The sequence below is a fragment of the Oryzias melastigma genome, linkage group LG14 (genome assembly GCF_002922805.2).
Source record: "Oryzias melastigma strain HK-1 linkage group LG14, ASM292280v2, whole genome shotgun sequence".
In the NCBI taxonomy this organism is placed as follows: Eukaryota; Metazoa; Chordata; class Actinopteri; order Beloniformes; family Adrianichthyidae; genus Oryzias; species Oryzias melastigma.
The window spans coordinates 8,510,486-8,526,449 of NC_050525.1; the positions used below are offsets into that span (position 1 = coordinate 8,510,486).

At 39.6% G+C, this 15,964-nt stretch overlaps 2 protein-coding genes across 3 annotated transcripts in view; one reads left to right on the forward strand and one right to left on the reverse strand.

Annotated features, from left to right (window-relative positions):
• Positions 1 to 6,319, forward strand: part of eral1 (Era-like 12S mitochondrial rRNA chaperone 1) — a 9,071-nt gene extending 2,752 nt beyond the window's left edge. Inside the window, exons 8-11 of the mRNA XM_024266526.2 lie at positions 2,346 to 2,606; positions 2,913 to 3,062; positions 3,361 to 3,441; positions 5,199 to 6,319. Coding sequence (XP_024122294.1) covers positions 2,346 to 2,606; positions 2,913 to 3,062; positions 3,361 to 3,441; positions 5,199 to 5,321 — 615 coding nt within the window. The 3' untranslated portion in view covers positions 5,322 to 6,319. The remainder of the gene's footprint in view (positions 1 to 2,345; positions 2,607 to 2,912; positions 3,063 to 3,360; positions 3,442 to 5,198) is intronic.
• A 3,282-nt stretch (positions 6,320 to 9,601) lies between these two features.
• The window catches only part of LOC112138959 (flotillin-2a), a 21,453-nt gene continuing 15,090 nt past the window's right edge, over positions 9,602 to 15,964 (reverse strand). For both annotated transcript variants that reach the window (XM_024261642.2, XM_024261632.2), the window contains exons 7-11: positions 14,407 to 14,526; positions 14,116 to 14,330; positions 13,553 to 13,736; positions 12,661 to 12,810; positions 9,602 to 11,854 (exon numbers count right to left, since the gene is read on the reverse strand). In XM_024261642.2, coding sequence (XP_024117410.1) covers positions 11,804 to 11,854; positions 12,661 to 12,810; positions 13,553 to 13,736; positions 14,116 to 14,330; positions 14,407 to 14,526 — 720 coding nt within the window. In that variant the 3' untranslated portion in view covers positions 9,602 to 11,803. The remainder of the gene's footprint in view (positions 11,855 to 12,660; positions 12,811 to 13,552; positions 13,737 to 14,115; positions 14,331 to 14,406; positions 14,527 to 15,964) is intronic.

Below are 15,964 nucleotides of genomic sequence, written 5' to 3' on the forward strand. Positions count from 1 at the left end.
AAAAAAAAGGTGTTTGATGCATCATTTGATTCTTTTTGACCAAAAAAAATAACCAGCTGCTGACTTAACTCACTTTTTTTTCGAATGAAAAGATGAAAAGCAAATCAAAGAAGAAAATGTGATAGTTTTAAACAAGTCCTAAATAAAAGACACTTTTTACAGCCAACTAACAAGTTATTTTGTTGTATAACAGTTTTTTTTCTGATATTTACAAATTGGAAACCTCCAATCTAAAACAGAACAGTACTTTCCTGCACATGAAAGTGTTCTTCTCAATTTAATTCTATCTTAATAACAAATGTTGCTCTATTAGGAAATTGTCTATGATTGCATGTCTTAACTCAGAGCAAAGTGAACCTTACAGCTGGTCATCTTAAAGGATCAAAAACATTAATTATAACCAGATATCTGCTAAATCCTAAGAACGCCGTTTCCAGCTGCTGATATCAGGATATGTGTACTGCAGGTCACCACGGTAACCTCGCTCACACTTATCTTTTGAAACATCTGTTTAGACTGAATGACCACGTATTTGTTAAAAAAAAATTAAATCATCTAAATGCATGGACTTCATTACTTTTGCAGTTTTTTTTAAATGGTTTTGTAGCATCAGGATGATTAAAATTTCCCTTAATATGGAAATGTTAACAGTTGAAAACAAGTACAAACCGGCTCATTTTTCAGGGTTTTATGAAGGAAAAATAGGTTATTGTTTCACAAAAGTTTTTGTTTACACTTTAAAGGTGTGATGCTCTCATTGACTGTAAATGGCAACTGGACTGAGTGAGTGTGACATCACTCGTAGAAAATTCCTTCTGGTTATAAGCAAAAGTCAATTAAGTCACCTTTTTTGTTGGAACGACGCCATGTTGGAATCAGAAAGTAGCCTGTGATTGGTCCAAGTCAGTCAGAGAGTATCGTTTCTATGGCAACCACTCAGGAGTGAACTTGTTGGATGTCCACGCCCCTTCCACTGAAATCAGGCATGGAAGAATCTGTCAGTCAAACATTTCCACGTGAGATTGCCTAGTTTTATTGGGGCATCGGATTGGTATGTTAAAGGGTAACAGGACAGGACAGTTGGATCCTGTCCCCACTCCCAGACCAGATTTGGAAAATACAAAAAAAAAAAAGTTAGCTTGAGGTAACGTAGTCACTCTGCATCTACAATATGGAGAGTGGTAACAAGTAAAGTGATGCCGATTTCCCCACAGAACCTTTTGTGGAGGTTGAGGATTTTTCTGCTCCACCTTCTCCCGAGGCAGATGCTCATCACCCAGACCTGTGTCTCAGTGGCTAAATGATGCTTGCATCATAGCTAATAAAAGCTAACATATTAATGATCCAGAGTGAAACGTTCTTTGCAAATCTCATCACAGGATGGATTTAACTGGATTTAATACCAATTGCACTTTATCACTATTGTCTGACTTCTAAGTCCTCCTTGTTTAAGCCAGTAGACAACTGTAGGCAACACAACTTCAAGCCAAGCTAAAACAATAACGACTGACTGTTGCAGAATCAAAGATGGGCGGGGCTTTTATACTGGAGCTCAGAGGACGATGACGCTAAACTTCTGAAATGACGTAGGACTTACCAGTTGAACAATCACAAAATTCAACTGTAATACCTCATTTCAACCTGTAGGGGGCAGCACACAGACGGTTTAAGACTATGATTTCAGGAATTAACCCTTTAACGACTGAGTAATAATTATTTACTTCTCTATTGAAGTCTATGGGATTTTGGCTTCTAGGAACCAGCACGTACTTCCTGTTTGGAATGCGACGGGGAGGGATCGCTCAATCCGGCTTTCATATACAGTCATTGGAAGCTCTTTATTGATTCTCCTTTCAAAGTGACTCTGTGAACATAATCATGCGACACACTGTATATCAAATGGTGACAGACAACTCAGACGGAACATTTTCACATTTGATCTAAGCTGGTTTTAAAAACCATGTTGTGTTTTCATGAACATCCTCAGTTTCACAAGTAATTGGAACCAGGACAGTTCTATCCATTCCTGTATAAACATCCAACTTAACAATGTAAGTAAACATGTTTGTTCTTTGGCTGGGAAACATTTCCACCACTGTGGTTGAATCTGCCAGTCAGATAAATAGTTCTACAATGAAACTAGCTTTCTCAATAAGGTTGCACCAAATTATTTTAGTTTTTTAAATATTTTATAGGTGGGGTGTTAAACCACACCAGACTAACAGACAAAAATAACATTTTTATTATGACAAAAACCCATAAACAGCAGTTAGATGAAGTTTGTATTCCCAGCTTCACTCATTCGTGAGTAAGACGTATTTTTATTTTTTTTCTTTGGCTTTAAGGTGGACTTGGTGAAAGCCAAGGACAGACTGTTGAATATCACAGCCCATCTGACCTGCGGGGTGGTCAACGGACGCAAAATGCGGATCAGGCCAATTATCAAGCCTCCTTGGGCAGAAAAAAGGCTGGAGAGAGATTCGGAGTGTAGTTCTGAAGACAACGCAGAGCAGAGTTCATCGGTGAGGAACCAGCAGGGCTGGCCTCACTTCAAGGACGTGTTCATGCTGTCGTCTGTGGACAGCGAGGACGTGGAGACGCTGAAGGTCAGACCATCCTAATGAGGATTTGGAAACGGCATCTATCTAACAAATATGTAAAAAGTGTGTCAAGGACATGAAAATAATGTACCTGTGTTTTTAGAGCTGAATCTGCTGAAACCTCAAGAAATGTACACAGATCTAACTGAGCTTTGGAAAAACACTCCAAAGCTGCTTACTGAAAGTGAACTGAGCATGCTCAGTACTGTGAAGTCGAGCAGCTTCACTGATCTTTAGGCTAAAAGAAAAAACAGAAAGAATTGTTGGACCACAGTTAACCACCGCATCATTTGTGATCTGTCGCACCTGTAGAGCTACTTCATGGCTGCAGCCAAACCTGGAGCGTGGCAGTACCACAGCGAGGTTCTGACCGACCAGAGTCCAGAGGAAGTCTGCACCAATCTCATCAGAGAAAAGCTCCTGGAGTATCTGCCACAGGAAGTGCCCTATTCACTCACACAGGTGAGCCCCCCTTTATGGCTCTCACAACAGCCACCTGCTGGTGCTACCGAGCATGTGCAGTCCGAGCTCCTGCTCAGACCCGTGTACTGGTTCTGCTTTCAGGAAGATCTAGACTAATGAGAAACTCCGTATTTAAGAGAAGAGGATCTTTTGTGTTCTTTAGGTTCAGCTCAGACAGAACCTAAAGTACTCTGGTTGAGTGAAGGTAGATTCAGAACAGAGTAGCCTTTCCAAACCCTTGGCTCAGATTTATTTATACATTAAAACCTATTTTTACAAGTTTGATATCTTATTCCAGACAATTGAACTCTGGCAAGAAGGAATGGACGGGGAGGTTGATATTTCTGTGAAGCTTTACACAAAGAAAGAGTCTCACATGGTAGGTAACATTTCTATTCTTTTTTAAGTTTATTTCAACAGACTAATGAAACGAGTAAAAATATACATGTATTTTACTTAAAAAAAGTCATTTAGAAAAATATTCTGAATGTTCTGGTGATAGGTCTTTGAGCAGGATGTTTACTCTTGAAACTTTAATGTGTTCTCCATCAAAACCCACTCTGATGAAATTAATACAATTATGGTTAGTAACTGGTGCACACCAGATAGTACCAGAATTTTTTTCCCTAAAATCCCTGCATTTGATTAATATGTATTCAAAAGTTTACGTCCGCACTTTTTATCTATGCTTGTTTTAAATTAAAATCTTTTTACTTTCTTTTAATTTTATTTTAATGATTTGAATGATGATGAATGACATTTTTACTATTTCTTTTGATTGTTTCTTTTAATGTTTTATGTAAAGCACTTTGAATTGTCTCTGTACATGAAATGTGCTATACAAATAAACTTGCCTTGCCTTGCCTTGCCTTGCCTAAAAATTAAAGAATTAAAATTCTACTTACTAACTGGTGCACATTGGTTACTATACAGATTATTTTTCTTTCACTTCAATTTTTAGAAAAAAATGTTCTGGTTAGTTTCTGGTGCGCACCAGATAGTAACTAAAAAAATGTTCTGGTTAGTAGCTGGTGCGCACCAGATAGTAACTGAAGAAAATGTTCTGGTTAGTAGCTGGTGCGCACCAGATAGTAACTGAAGAAAATGTTCTGGTTAGTAACTGGTGTGCACCAGATATTAACTGAAAAAAATATATATTTTTCTAAAAAAAATAAGTAAAAAAAATGTGTCTAGTTACTAAACGCGCACCAGCTACTATCTGGTGTGCATCACTTAGTAACCAGAATTGTATTTTTTCTTTATTGTCCCTTTTGGGGCTCCGTACCTTGGGGATTAATAACACAGTCAATATTTTTAAAAACGTGTTTTCTATATGTTTCCCACCATTTGGTTGAGCAGTTAAAGATTTAAGATGTGCGGCTTTTCTCATTGTCAGCTCAAACACATCACATGAAGGAGTTTGACCGCCTCCGTGAAGTGAAGGAGGCGTTTCTGTTGATCTATAATGGTCTTGTTTATTGTGCTCGTCTTTACCACAGCGTTTTAGCTTGTTAGTTCATTAAATAGTTCCAGGATGCAAATAGATTTGCTTAGAAATGTGAGCTCACTCCAGAAATGATTGCATTTCTTCAACTTTGGTCTAAAATATTGTTAGTATAACAGTTTCATAGCACTGCTGAGTCTCACACACACACACCCTTTGCATTGTGTTGTCTCCATAACAAGACGATCTGTTTTCTGTTGGGCAGCGTTTTGTTTTCTCCTCAATGATTCAGGAAGTAGAGTCCACAGGTGGAGATGAAGGAGCTGGTGACAGCTGCACTCTGTGCTGGTGTTTATTTTTTTATTTCTGAATTTTCCTCCAAACTCCTGCCAGTTTCCTTTTAACTTGTAAATATTTGAGCAGCCTTTCAGAGCTCTACATATTTGATGATGAGACTGAAACGGCGGCAAGGAAGTTGCAAAGTTGTGTTTTGTTTTGTTTTTTTTATGGGGAAGAATCGGTAGCACTTCCTGGTAGAAATTCTATCATCAGTTCATCTGAGTGAAGCTGAGTTTTAAGTCTAAAGGTGTTTTATCAAATATTCAGATAGAAGTGGGAGTGTGTTTGAACTAGCTTTTTCTAAAGGAAAAAAAACTGTTCTTTGTGGTGTTTTTTTATTTTGGTGTTTGCAGAAGATGGTGATCGGAGCTTCAGGACAGATGGTGGCGCAGATCGCTCGTGAGGCCGGCGAGGACTTGAGCCGCGTCATACTGAGGGAGGTGCGGCTAAAGATTACCGCCAAGCTGAAGAAGTGACAAAGATGGAGGACTTTTACAGGAAGAAACCAACATTTTGAAGGCTTCATCTTCAGTGGAAGCAGGAGTTTTATGTTAGTCCGTCTCTCCCACATCACCTGAGTGTTTAGCAGACCACTGCAAATACCCCCTTGTTGTCGTCTGCTGCTTCCTTCTTCCCGCTCTGCCCCTGAGGCTGAACCGCGTCTCTAATGGATGGCTGGATGGCAAAGTGCAGCAATAACCCAATACTAAAACGGCTCTGCTATCCAGAAAACTTGTACAGTGAGGTGGGCGGAGTTCCTCTCAAAAAGCTGCGTCTAACGGCTGCTCTCCTCTGATTAAACGTCTTTTTTTTTAAATAATGAAGCGCACATGTGAGAGTCCAGAAACTTTATTTAAAAGACAAAGACAGACATTTCAGCAGCTCCTGTGACGTCTTCCTCCTGGTTCCGATGCCTGTGAGCAAAGGCCGTAGAACCCTTACCATTACTAAACTCAGTAATGGTAACGGTTTGACGGCCCTCCTCTGTGTTGGTCCTGCGTTTTGGTGGCGGTTTGATGCAGCAGAGGTGGAATGAAACCCTGGATAGTACATCATCTATACTGTAGTGTCTCTTTATTAAACTTACAGTATAAGATGATATCCTGTCCAGGGCTCCAGATGGAGCGGCACCTGAAACGCAGTGCTCGGGGCCGTCTCGCCGGACCTGTGGTTCTGCTCCAGCTCGCGCTCCTCGAAGGCGTCTGCTCCACGACTCCTTTCTGCTCCTGCCGTTAGGCAGCAACACTTTAAAGCCCCCCCCGGGCTCATTTGCATACGTGATGACATCTGTGGCGGACCAGACAGGACTCCTTATCTGCTCGCACCCTGATTGCTTCAGTCCAGAGCGGCCTACGCCCTTTATTACACCCGGCTGGAGGTGGCATTGAGTTCACAGAAATGTCCTTCCTGTTGTCTGTTTGTGTTTGTCTGTCAGCCGCAATCTTTGAGTCAAATAAACAGTTTTAATGCCTCACTGGTCTTAGTGGTGGTTTGGGATCTTCACATTTTATTCAAACTTTTCCATTTTCTAACTAATTGTTTAGATACTTAGTTACAGACTCAAGGTCCATTTGCCACAAGAAACACAACAGACTTAAAAATATAAAAATAAACACTCATGATTATACAAGTATTGAAAAACGATGACATCAAATTAACAAGTATTGTAAACTTAAAAAAACTGAAACAATTGCAGACTTAAAAGAAATTAATGAAATCATTTAACTTCTTACTAAACTTACCTTTTTGTGAATTATTAAATCTTGAAAAATAAGAATGACTTTTGACTTAACTTTTCTTTTATTTTGATGTATAAAATCAAACTTTATTCATTGAGCACTTTTCATACTGATGTAATTCGCAGCGCTTTACATCAGGAGTGTCAAACTCAATCGCATAAGGGGACAAAATCCAAAACACACATTAGGTCGCGGGCGAAACAGGTATTTAACATAATTATGAATTTGATATATAGCATTACCAGCAATAATGCTAGTGTGAATGCTGTAAGCTGAATTCGGCCGCTGAAGATGCTAGTGCTGATAGATGAAGATGCTGAAATTGATAGCCAGCTAAAATATTAGCTAAATGCCAAATTAGCCTAAAAAAAAAAAAGCGTGGGTTAGCCAAAACAGATAGCTGAAAAAGATATCTAAAGTTCAAAATATCCTAAAAAAAAATGAAAAAAGCCTAAATTAGCCAAAACAGCTACATGTAGCGGAAATATGAATCTTAAATACCAAAATAGTCCAAAAAGCTAGCAAAATGTGATTTTTTAAAACTTTAAGCTGTAACTTTTTAAAATAATGATGAATAATAAAAAGGCAGGAGTATTCCAGAATAAATCAACTGAAACCTTAAATAAATCACTACTTTTCCCTCCATAAAAATATGTTTTGTTAATTATATAAGTTAGAAATAAGCGCATGATAACATTGGACCATCAATAAGAATAAAATAAAATGATCTGGAGGGATAGAATTACCCGGCAGGCCGGATCCGGGCCCCGGGCCTTGATTTTGACACATGTGCTTTACATAAAAACATTTTCCCATTTTTAAATGCAAAACAAAGATGTTCACACACAAAAAGTTCTATTTGGTAAAAAAATAAAAAATAAAAAATGGCATAATTTCCCATGGATAAAGGTAAACATAATTTTTCTGTATTTTTTGTTTGAATTAGAATGTATTAGCATTTTATTTTTTTAAAGCTTGATTGTTATAAAAGATATTTCAAGAGTAGTTCCTTTAGTTTGATATTTTATAGTGAGTATTTTGTCTCTTGCATAAACAAAACGGCGTAAAAATGAAAGACATTGGTTTAAATGTTTATTGATTTGTTAAATCAAAATTTATTAATGAATATTTATTTCTAAACATAGTCTTAGTCAAAATGGTAGAATTCTATATAATAAACTTTAAAAAAAAAACATTGAAACTCACTTTGAGACATTTTAAACAGCACTCAAATGTTTTAATGTTTAAAAACTCATTCATAAAAGTTGTCTTTGTGGAACGTTCCCGATCAGAAAGCTTTAGCTGATGTTTAGGTCGATCTTCAACTGCATCTCTGGATCCCTCGGTGAGAAGCTGTTGGGTCTGGTAGGAACGTGTTGGTTGCCATGGTGACCCGCTCCCTGTGAGGGTGTGGGGTCCAGGTCGGGGTGTGAGAGGGTCTCCTGGCCGCACAGATAAAGGCGGAGGCAGGACTATCTGCTTTATCTGCAGCAGCAGAGAAGCCGCCGCTTTTCCTGCAACCTGTCACACGATAACTCCCTCAAAGCAGAAGCAAATAGTTCTGAAAGTTTATTCTCAACTCATGAAACAACAGATTTTGTTGGATTAGAAGTTAAAATCCACTCCTCCCTTTCAGAAAACATCTTTATTCTGCTGAAAGGAAAAGGCAGTTCCTGGAAAAAGAAAAAAGGAGCTCTGGAAACTCCTATAAATTAGATAGTACACCCCTTTGATGAAAAATTCAAAGCCGGTTGCATCTGTAGATGGATCAGGATCTCCTAAAGTACACACCGTTTGGGAGCTGAAACTTTTATGAGCACATTTGAAGCACTCAGTTGCAGATGTCAGGGGTCACAGCAGCCGGGGTCTCCCAAACGCTGTGGGACGTCAGAGGCTCCAGAAATACTTCCTCCTGGAAAACCGTCTGTCACAAGAACACAGCAGTGTTTTATTTATTTTAGGAACTTCCGTCTGAAATAAAAAAAAGTTCCCATTAAAAGCAAAAAAAGTAAGAGTTAGTTTATTTTCCTTCCTAAAATAATGCTGAAGAACAGGGCTAGAAAGTAAACTACATTCAGAGAGGAAGTAAGGATCACAGAAGAGGACAAATTTAAGATATTTCATGTTTTATCAATGTGCAAAACTTGTGTTAAATCCTTTTTGTGTGGGATTTATTTGCCCCTTTGTCACTTACCAAATAGATCAATAAAGGTTCATCTAAAGTGTTCAAAAATATGTTTTTCTTGTGTTACTTTATTCATTAGAACTTATTTTTTATTTTATTTTAAGTGATCATGTTTTAGGGTTGCAGGAAAAAAAATAATTTGGCAAATTTATAAAAAGTGTAGTTCAGTTTAAGTTTCACTTAACTCTATGACTGGAGCTCCAGTGTTTATGTTCAGTTTTTTAATTGTTAACACGACGAGCCGCTTTTCCTCCACTAACTCCTGCCGTGTTGTTTTAGGAGGATTTCTCTGTTCTCATGATCCTAGAAACCCCACCTGCTCAGATCTGTTTGGAGCCTCAGACCTACAGGTGGATTGATGCTCATGATCTTGTGTTTGAGCATCAACAGTTGTGACCTTTAACCCCCAGCTTGTTGCTGATGGTTTTGGCGTCCATTCCGGTCTTGTTCAGGTCTACAATCCTCTCCCTTAAATCCTTTGGAAGCTCTTTAGTCTTTCCATGTTGGAGAGTTTGGAGTCTGACTGACAGGAGAGTCTAACTGGTCTGTGTGAACCAGAACTCTTATTTCCTTCAGTGAAATGCAAATACATTTATATCAATTCTTTAAAGCTGATTTCCTAATTTTCTATCTCTCACTGTTCAAATGAACCTACCGTTAGGATGCCAGACTGTCCATTTCATTTTAAAAATACAAAACTAGCAAGGGATCAAATACTTATTTCAGAATGTAAAAAAAGAAAAATCCAGGAAATCACGTTTTTTGCCTTTTTCTCTTCTCTTCTGAATTATGAAAGATTTGAAGCTGCAATGAAATGTCCCAGAGGCCGACAGTTGGTGATATATATCATTTATTAGAGGGTGGTGCGGAATACACAGAACACCATGGGCACATGCTGAAACAGACATGCTGGTTCATGTCTCCAGAATTCAGTGTAACATGAGGGGAAGCAAAGTCCCAACAAGACGTCAAACAGACATTTCAACAACAGAAGGACGTAGATGAAAGTTAAGGCATAGGTGTAATATGTTTGGTCATTTTTCCCACATGCTACAAGAAGGAAACAGAAGTTACTTCAGTTCTGATTATCTAAAGCAAACGCAGGTTCTCTTGAGCACAAAGCTGATGGCAAAGAAAACAGACGAGGCGATAAGAAGCGTACAACCCCTTACATAATTGTATATAAAAGTGTATAATCCAATATGTGTTTGAAAGGAAGGGCGACCTAAAGCACAGGAGGACTTTTACTGAACTAAAACGGGGTTGTGTTTGGCTGGAATGGACCACATTCTTCAAATGAGGGTCAGGAAAAACATAGTATGTACGGTTGTCAATCACTTTGGTCAGTGAAAATGCACACGTTTGCATGTATTAAAAGAAAAAAAAGCTTTCTGCACAAATCGACCAAAACAAATGCTAACATTTGAAACGAAGAAGGTAGTTTATGTGTGAGCTTTCAGCAGCAACAAGTCACATGCAACACTTTTTTCCCTAAAATAAAGAAGAAGAGTCTTGGTCGTCTGAGAATCTGGAGTTCAGTTTTGATGTGGTGCAACAATCATGTAAAGAAAGAGAGAAAAAAAAAAGTGTCTTTCGTCAGTAGAAAGACGTGCAGGTCGCATATATTTATGGTTATCAGGTGATCTCTGTTGGTGTAAATGGCACGTTCCTGATCAACTCACACATTTTTTAATAAAAAAAAAGAAAAAAATCCCATCACAAACAGCTAAATGAAGATCGTGTCTAAAACAGAAGGGAGCAAAAATGTAAACAAACCGGCTACAAACAAGTCTTGAGTGTCTTTTGGTTTTAAGATAAGAAAAATGGCCTCACTAAAAAGAAGAAATAATCTACATTTACACAGCAAGTCAACAGTTTTCAGTCATCTGGTCAAGGAAGATGGATGGGTTTAAAATAGGCTCATGAAAATCCTGTAGAAACTCTGCCCTCTAGTGGTCATTTCATTGGCTGCTTCTGATTCCAACAAATTCACACAGTAGTGGTATATCAATATTTCACTAAAAGTGCTGTGTGAAAATCAAACCTTAAAGGCTTTCTTTACATTTTTGTTTTCCCAACGATGGACGTTTTTCTCCCAAACTACTTCTACTGTTACAACATACCGTAAATCCAACATCTTCAAAAGTGAAAATGAACCATTTCAATGTGTAAGAAGAAAAAAGGTAATTGAGGGGCGGAACACGGACTGAAGTCAGAGCCTGAGAGACCAACATGCAGGAGGAACTAAAGCGCCATCAGGGTCTCTGTTAAGGCTGCATATGGCTTTGTGTTTGCTTTATGTGTACAACACACAACAAAAGAGCTGAGTCAACACTAAGGTTAGTATAAGCAGATCTACTGAGAGCAAGCGGGGAATTAAAAAAACAAAAAAAAAATAAAGCCAAACCATTACAAAGGTTTGAGCACTTGAGTGGTTAATAGGCACTGCACTTCAGAATGAGAAGACAGGTAACAAGACAGTTTACTGTGAGGTAAGATTATCTTACAAGAAGTGATTCAAATATTTATACTTTGATAAACTATAAAACTTTCTTTTCAATCACAAGGATGTCTATAAAGATCTGGAGACAGCTTTGCCTACAGTCTGAAAGCGAGGAGGAAAGGAGTCCAGGGAGCTGCGAGCGACCTCACTGAGCCTCAAGAAACGAACACGGAGCTTCTAACTGCACACCCAACACCAAACGGCCTCCTCCAGAGTCCAGAAGGAAGTTCACCCGGCCGAAACATTTCTTCTTTCTCCCAAACAACCGTTAAACTGGCCTTCAGATGACCTGTACGGCTCAACAACGTCAGCACACAACAGGAGGAACTTCACTGCACAGAAACAACACGCTAGCGGCCTTTATTTTCCTGAGGAAAATAAAAACTCCCTAAAACAATTTCAAAATAAAACAACCACTAAGTGTGAAATGTTTCCTGTCAAATGCAGCTGCATAAGGGGTCTTTTGCTAAAAAATATGTTTTCATGACTGAGGCAGATAAACAGTAAAAGGTTCTGTCCAGCGGGTCTTCATCAGATGGCAGCTTGGCATTGAGGGCCGGTGATCTTCTGGAGCAGAGGGATCTGTGGGGTCAGAGGGCAAACGGGGTTTCAACAAGCAGTTTTCAAAAGAAAATAAAAAGTTTGGTTGTTTTTAGGGAAAAAAAATCTGTCTCGTTATAAAACTGACGTTTTTATGTATTTTGCGAGCACTGGCAGCTACACCCTAACATCGCTGATGGGCGAACATTGAGGTAGATGCGTCCAAATTTGAAGACACTCTTTTTCCATAACGCCTGGTTCACGCTGGACGCATAAGCGATGCAAAGCCGTGTGCGGGCGGTATCTACTTAACCTCCAGTTCACACCGGACACGTATTTTTTCGCGACGGTCAACAGGCTCTTCTGCTAAGCTGTGGTTATTTTGAACTATTTTCCATCATCAGACTCCCAAACCAAACCGCCGCTCAGTCGTCGGCCCACTACGTTGATCTTTGTCTCAGTGTCTGTCTGTTTTTGTGTGTGTTTATTTTCATCTCTACAGTCTGTCTAGAAACAAAAATATAATTGCATTTGTCAATCGCAGTAGCCATAATTTTATATTTTCCAGCCAGAATTGACGCAGATCGCTCGCGGCTCACACAAAAAAAAGACCAGACGCAGAAACGATGGCTGTACGGCGTGAGTCGGCCGCTGCAGGCTCCCGTCAGGTGTGGACTGCACAATAGGGAAGAAGCTTCCATTTCACGCCGCTTTACAGAGCTCCCACGTGCGGTGTGAGCCTGACGTAACTCTCCGTTTGGAGTGCTAAATGTAGGGGCAGGGAGAATCTGTAGGGGTAGGGGAGGAATTCGGCCTTGTAATCCGGTGAGAACCAGAGAGACTCTCACCTTGGTCAGATCGACCCCGGTGAGCGCGTTGACAGAAACGGGGAGCTCAGCCAGCAGGCGGTTGACCTCTCCAGTGACGCGGCTGCCCTCCCCACTCAAGATGACGATCTCATTCGTCTTGGACAGCGGAGCAGCCACCTTCCCAGCAATCTTCGGACAAGAAAGAAATTGTTAGACATCTTTACTTTTTAAAAAAAGACAAAAACTGTTACTTTCAACAAGGGATATCAGGTTTCTTTAATCTAATTCAGAGTCATTTGATGTTGAGTTTCTGCTGATACTTTTGTAACACATAAAAAAAAATATTTTTTTTTTATTTCATTTTTTTTAATGGAGCTCACAATTTGTAGACGGTCTCTTGGCAGAAGCATCACTGCTTTCACTGTTTATTATTAAAAATATTTTTAAAAATACCTTAGCAGGTTGTTGTTTGCATTAAGACACTGATGTCAGTTTTTCCCCCTTTGATCAAACTAATGGCGTATTCTGGTGAGCTTTACAGAAATAACATGCTGTGATCTGGTCATGATAAGCAGACTTCTAGTAGTCTGTAATAATAAGCTTGAAATATAAACCTTTGATCATAATAAAGAGAATACTATAGATATCCAATCCTTAATCAGGATACACCATCCTTTTCCAATCAAGTCTGAAACTGAATTACTTGATTGAATCAGGACATCCCTATTTTTAATTAAACTAAATGTGAGGAGAGTGTTGGACAAATCCAGACTCTGCTGTGTAACATTTGCAAATCAGGTTCAGAGTCAAGGTTTCCCAGCTGTAACAGGAGCCACCCAACCACTGTGAGTCTTCTGCTTTTTGCGTTTAAGCAGAGACAGTCAGAGTAAAGAAGGATGAAGAAGAAGCTCCACAAAGCTCATGCACATACCTTGGGTAGGGCCTCGAGGACCAGAGCAGTCTTGGCAGCGTCACCGTATTGTTGGTAAGCCTCAGCTTTCAGCCGCATCTTCTCGGCCTCGGCTTTCCCCACAGCTTCGATGGAGGTGGCCTCGGCCTCACCGATGCGGCGGATCTTCTCGGCCTCTGCCTGAGCCGTCAGCACTTTCTTCATTCTGAGGTGAGGAGCAGAAACATCAGGAGTGGTGCTTTCAGCCGAGCAAAAGCTGATTATAAGAGGATTTTAATAAGTAAAATTGAACATATTTGCCTTCAATACTTGTTAAAATGTGAAAGGTTATTTAAAAGGAATTTTTTCCATAAATGAACAAACATTTCAATAAGGTTTTTCCCTTTGGAGGAAGATGCATTTTTTCCTGTATTTATACAAACTCATGCTGCAGAAATGTCTTTATTTTTAGAAGCTTTTGTTAAACTAATAAAATCAATCAAAAATACAAATATTTGCTTAAACCTGTGCCTAACAAACAGCTGAGGGTTTAGTGTCTGGCTGCAGAATAGTGATCGGGGTTACTGCAGTCTATGAGGACTCACTTGTGGCCCTCAGCCAGCTGCTCCATCTTGTAGGCCTCGGCCTCCGCAGGTCTTTTCACCGTGGCGATAAGCTCTTTCTCAGTGCGGTCGATTTCCTTCTCTTCAATGGTGATCTGTTTTTTCCTCTGTACCACTTCGATTTCGATCTCTTCCAGGCGGATCTTCTGCTGCTCCTTCGCCGCCTGCAGCTCAAAGGCCAGCTGAGCCTCTGCTTTCTGAAAACCAGCACAAGCTTTCGTACACTGGAACAGCTTTTAACGTGTGTGCAGTCCAGCGGGTGCGCCGTGGTACCTTCGTGTTCACTTCTTGATTGAAGGAGGCTTTCTGCATTTCCAGCTCTCTTTTGGAGTCTGCCATTTTTGTGTCAGCAACAAACTTCACATCCATCATTTCCTTTTTGCACTCCGCTTCCTGAAAACAAAATGAACGTGGACATGGTTAAGAACTGTTTGGAGGATGAGTGGTTGACACTCAAAAAAAAATTTAAGACTTAAGACTTTAAGGACCCTGAAGTTGAATTACATTATTCTTTTAAAAGAAAAACACTTTTATTCTGACCAGACAAATGGCTTAAAGTCCCTCTCTGATCATCTTTTGATCTATTTTCAAAGCATTCCCAGTATACTTTTAATTAAGATCATGCTGTTTTTAGGTAAAATCAAAAAACGTGCTTTCTTAATATTGCACAATAAAAACATTTAGAACATAGTTTCAGCAAAGTGGCAGAAGTTCATTAGAAATTCACCTCCTAGTTGTAGGCGGGGGCGAGGTAGCTCCACCCCAACATTCCTAGAGTATTTAAAGGACTAGTAATGGGCTGGGACAAAGCTAAAATAAGTATCCAGATATATTCCATATGTTCTAATGTATCAAAAATAACAAATAATTACCGTTGACAAACGCAGGTTTTTGTAAAATTTGGCCAAATCAACGACAAATCACACTCGCATTTCGCCCTGCTTCAGAAACGGCTCGATTTGGGTCACGTGACGCGTTGACGTCATGTGAGTGAGACAGCGCCAGCAGCAGAATGCAGGCGGACCCAGGGTGTCTGCAGATACATGTATGTGTGTGCGCTGCGGCAAAGTTGAATTCTATAAACATCGGTGTTATGGTCCGACGGAGTATTAGGGCCACCAAAAAAAAAAAAAAAATAAAATTATGATTTTTAAAGTCGTAAATTTACGAGATTTACAATCGAAATGAGCCTATTGTGAATGAACACTGTGAGCAGAACCAGACCGACTAAACTGTGAAAAGCTTCTGATTTCAACAGGTAAACTGAATGTTTAAAACATTGCACATGTTTGGAAGTTTCTTTGTTTGATTTGCAGTTTATTAATCATTGATGGTGGCTTGCAGGATCTCTGCAGATCCGTTGATGAAACCATCGACACTCACAGCGGTCCACCAGTCATTTCTTCCTCCGTGAAAGATCAGATCTCATTCATTTCTGTGTGATGCTTTCATCTGAAGAGGAATCGTTTTCGGAATTTTCAGTGTACTTAGCTAACGTGACAGACTGTTGTCATCCCCTGTTGTTGTTGTGTGTTGAAACGGGACGATTCACGTGGAGAACGGGGCGTGCGGAGAACTGTTTACGCTCTCCTTTTTTTCTGCGCACGTCAGAGACATGCAGTAAGGTGATGAAAGAGCTTCTGGGTATGTGAAACTCTGCATTACCGACCCGGATAGTCAGCTTCATTGATGATGATTTGATTTCGAGTCGCCAAAATGTTCAGAATTTCTTTTTTTTTAAAACCGATCTGTAAATAAAGCTTCACGAGATGCTCCACGTCTTCCAGCTTCGAGCATGGCTCTGATAAACGGACAGCTTTCGTTTTCACCG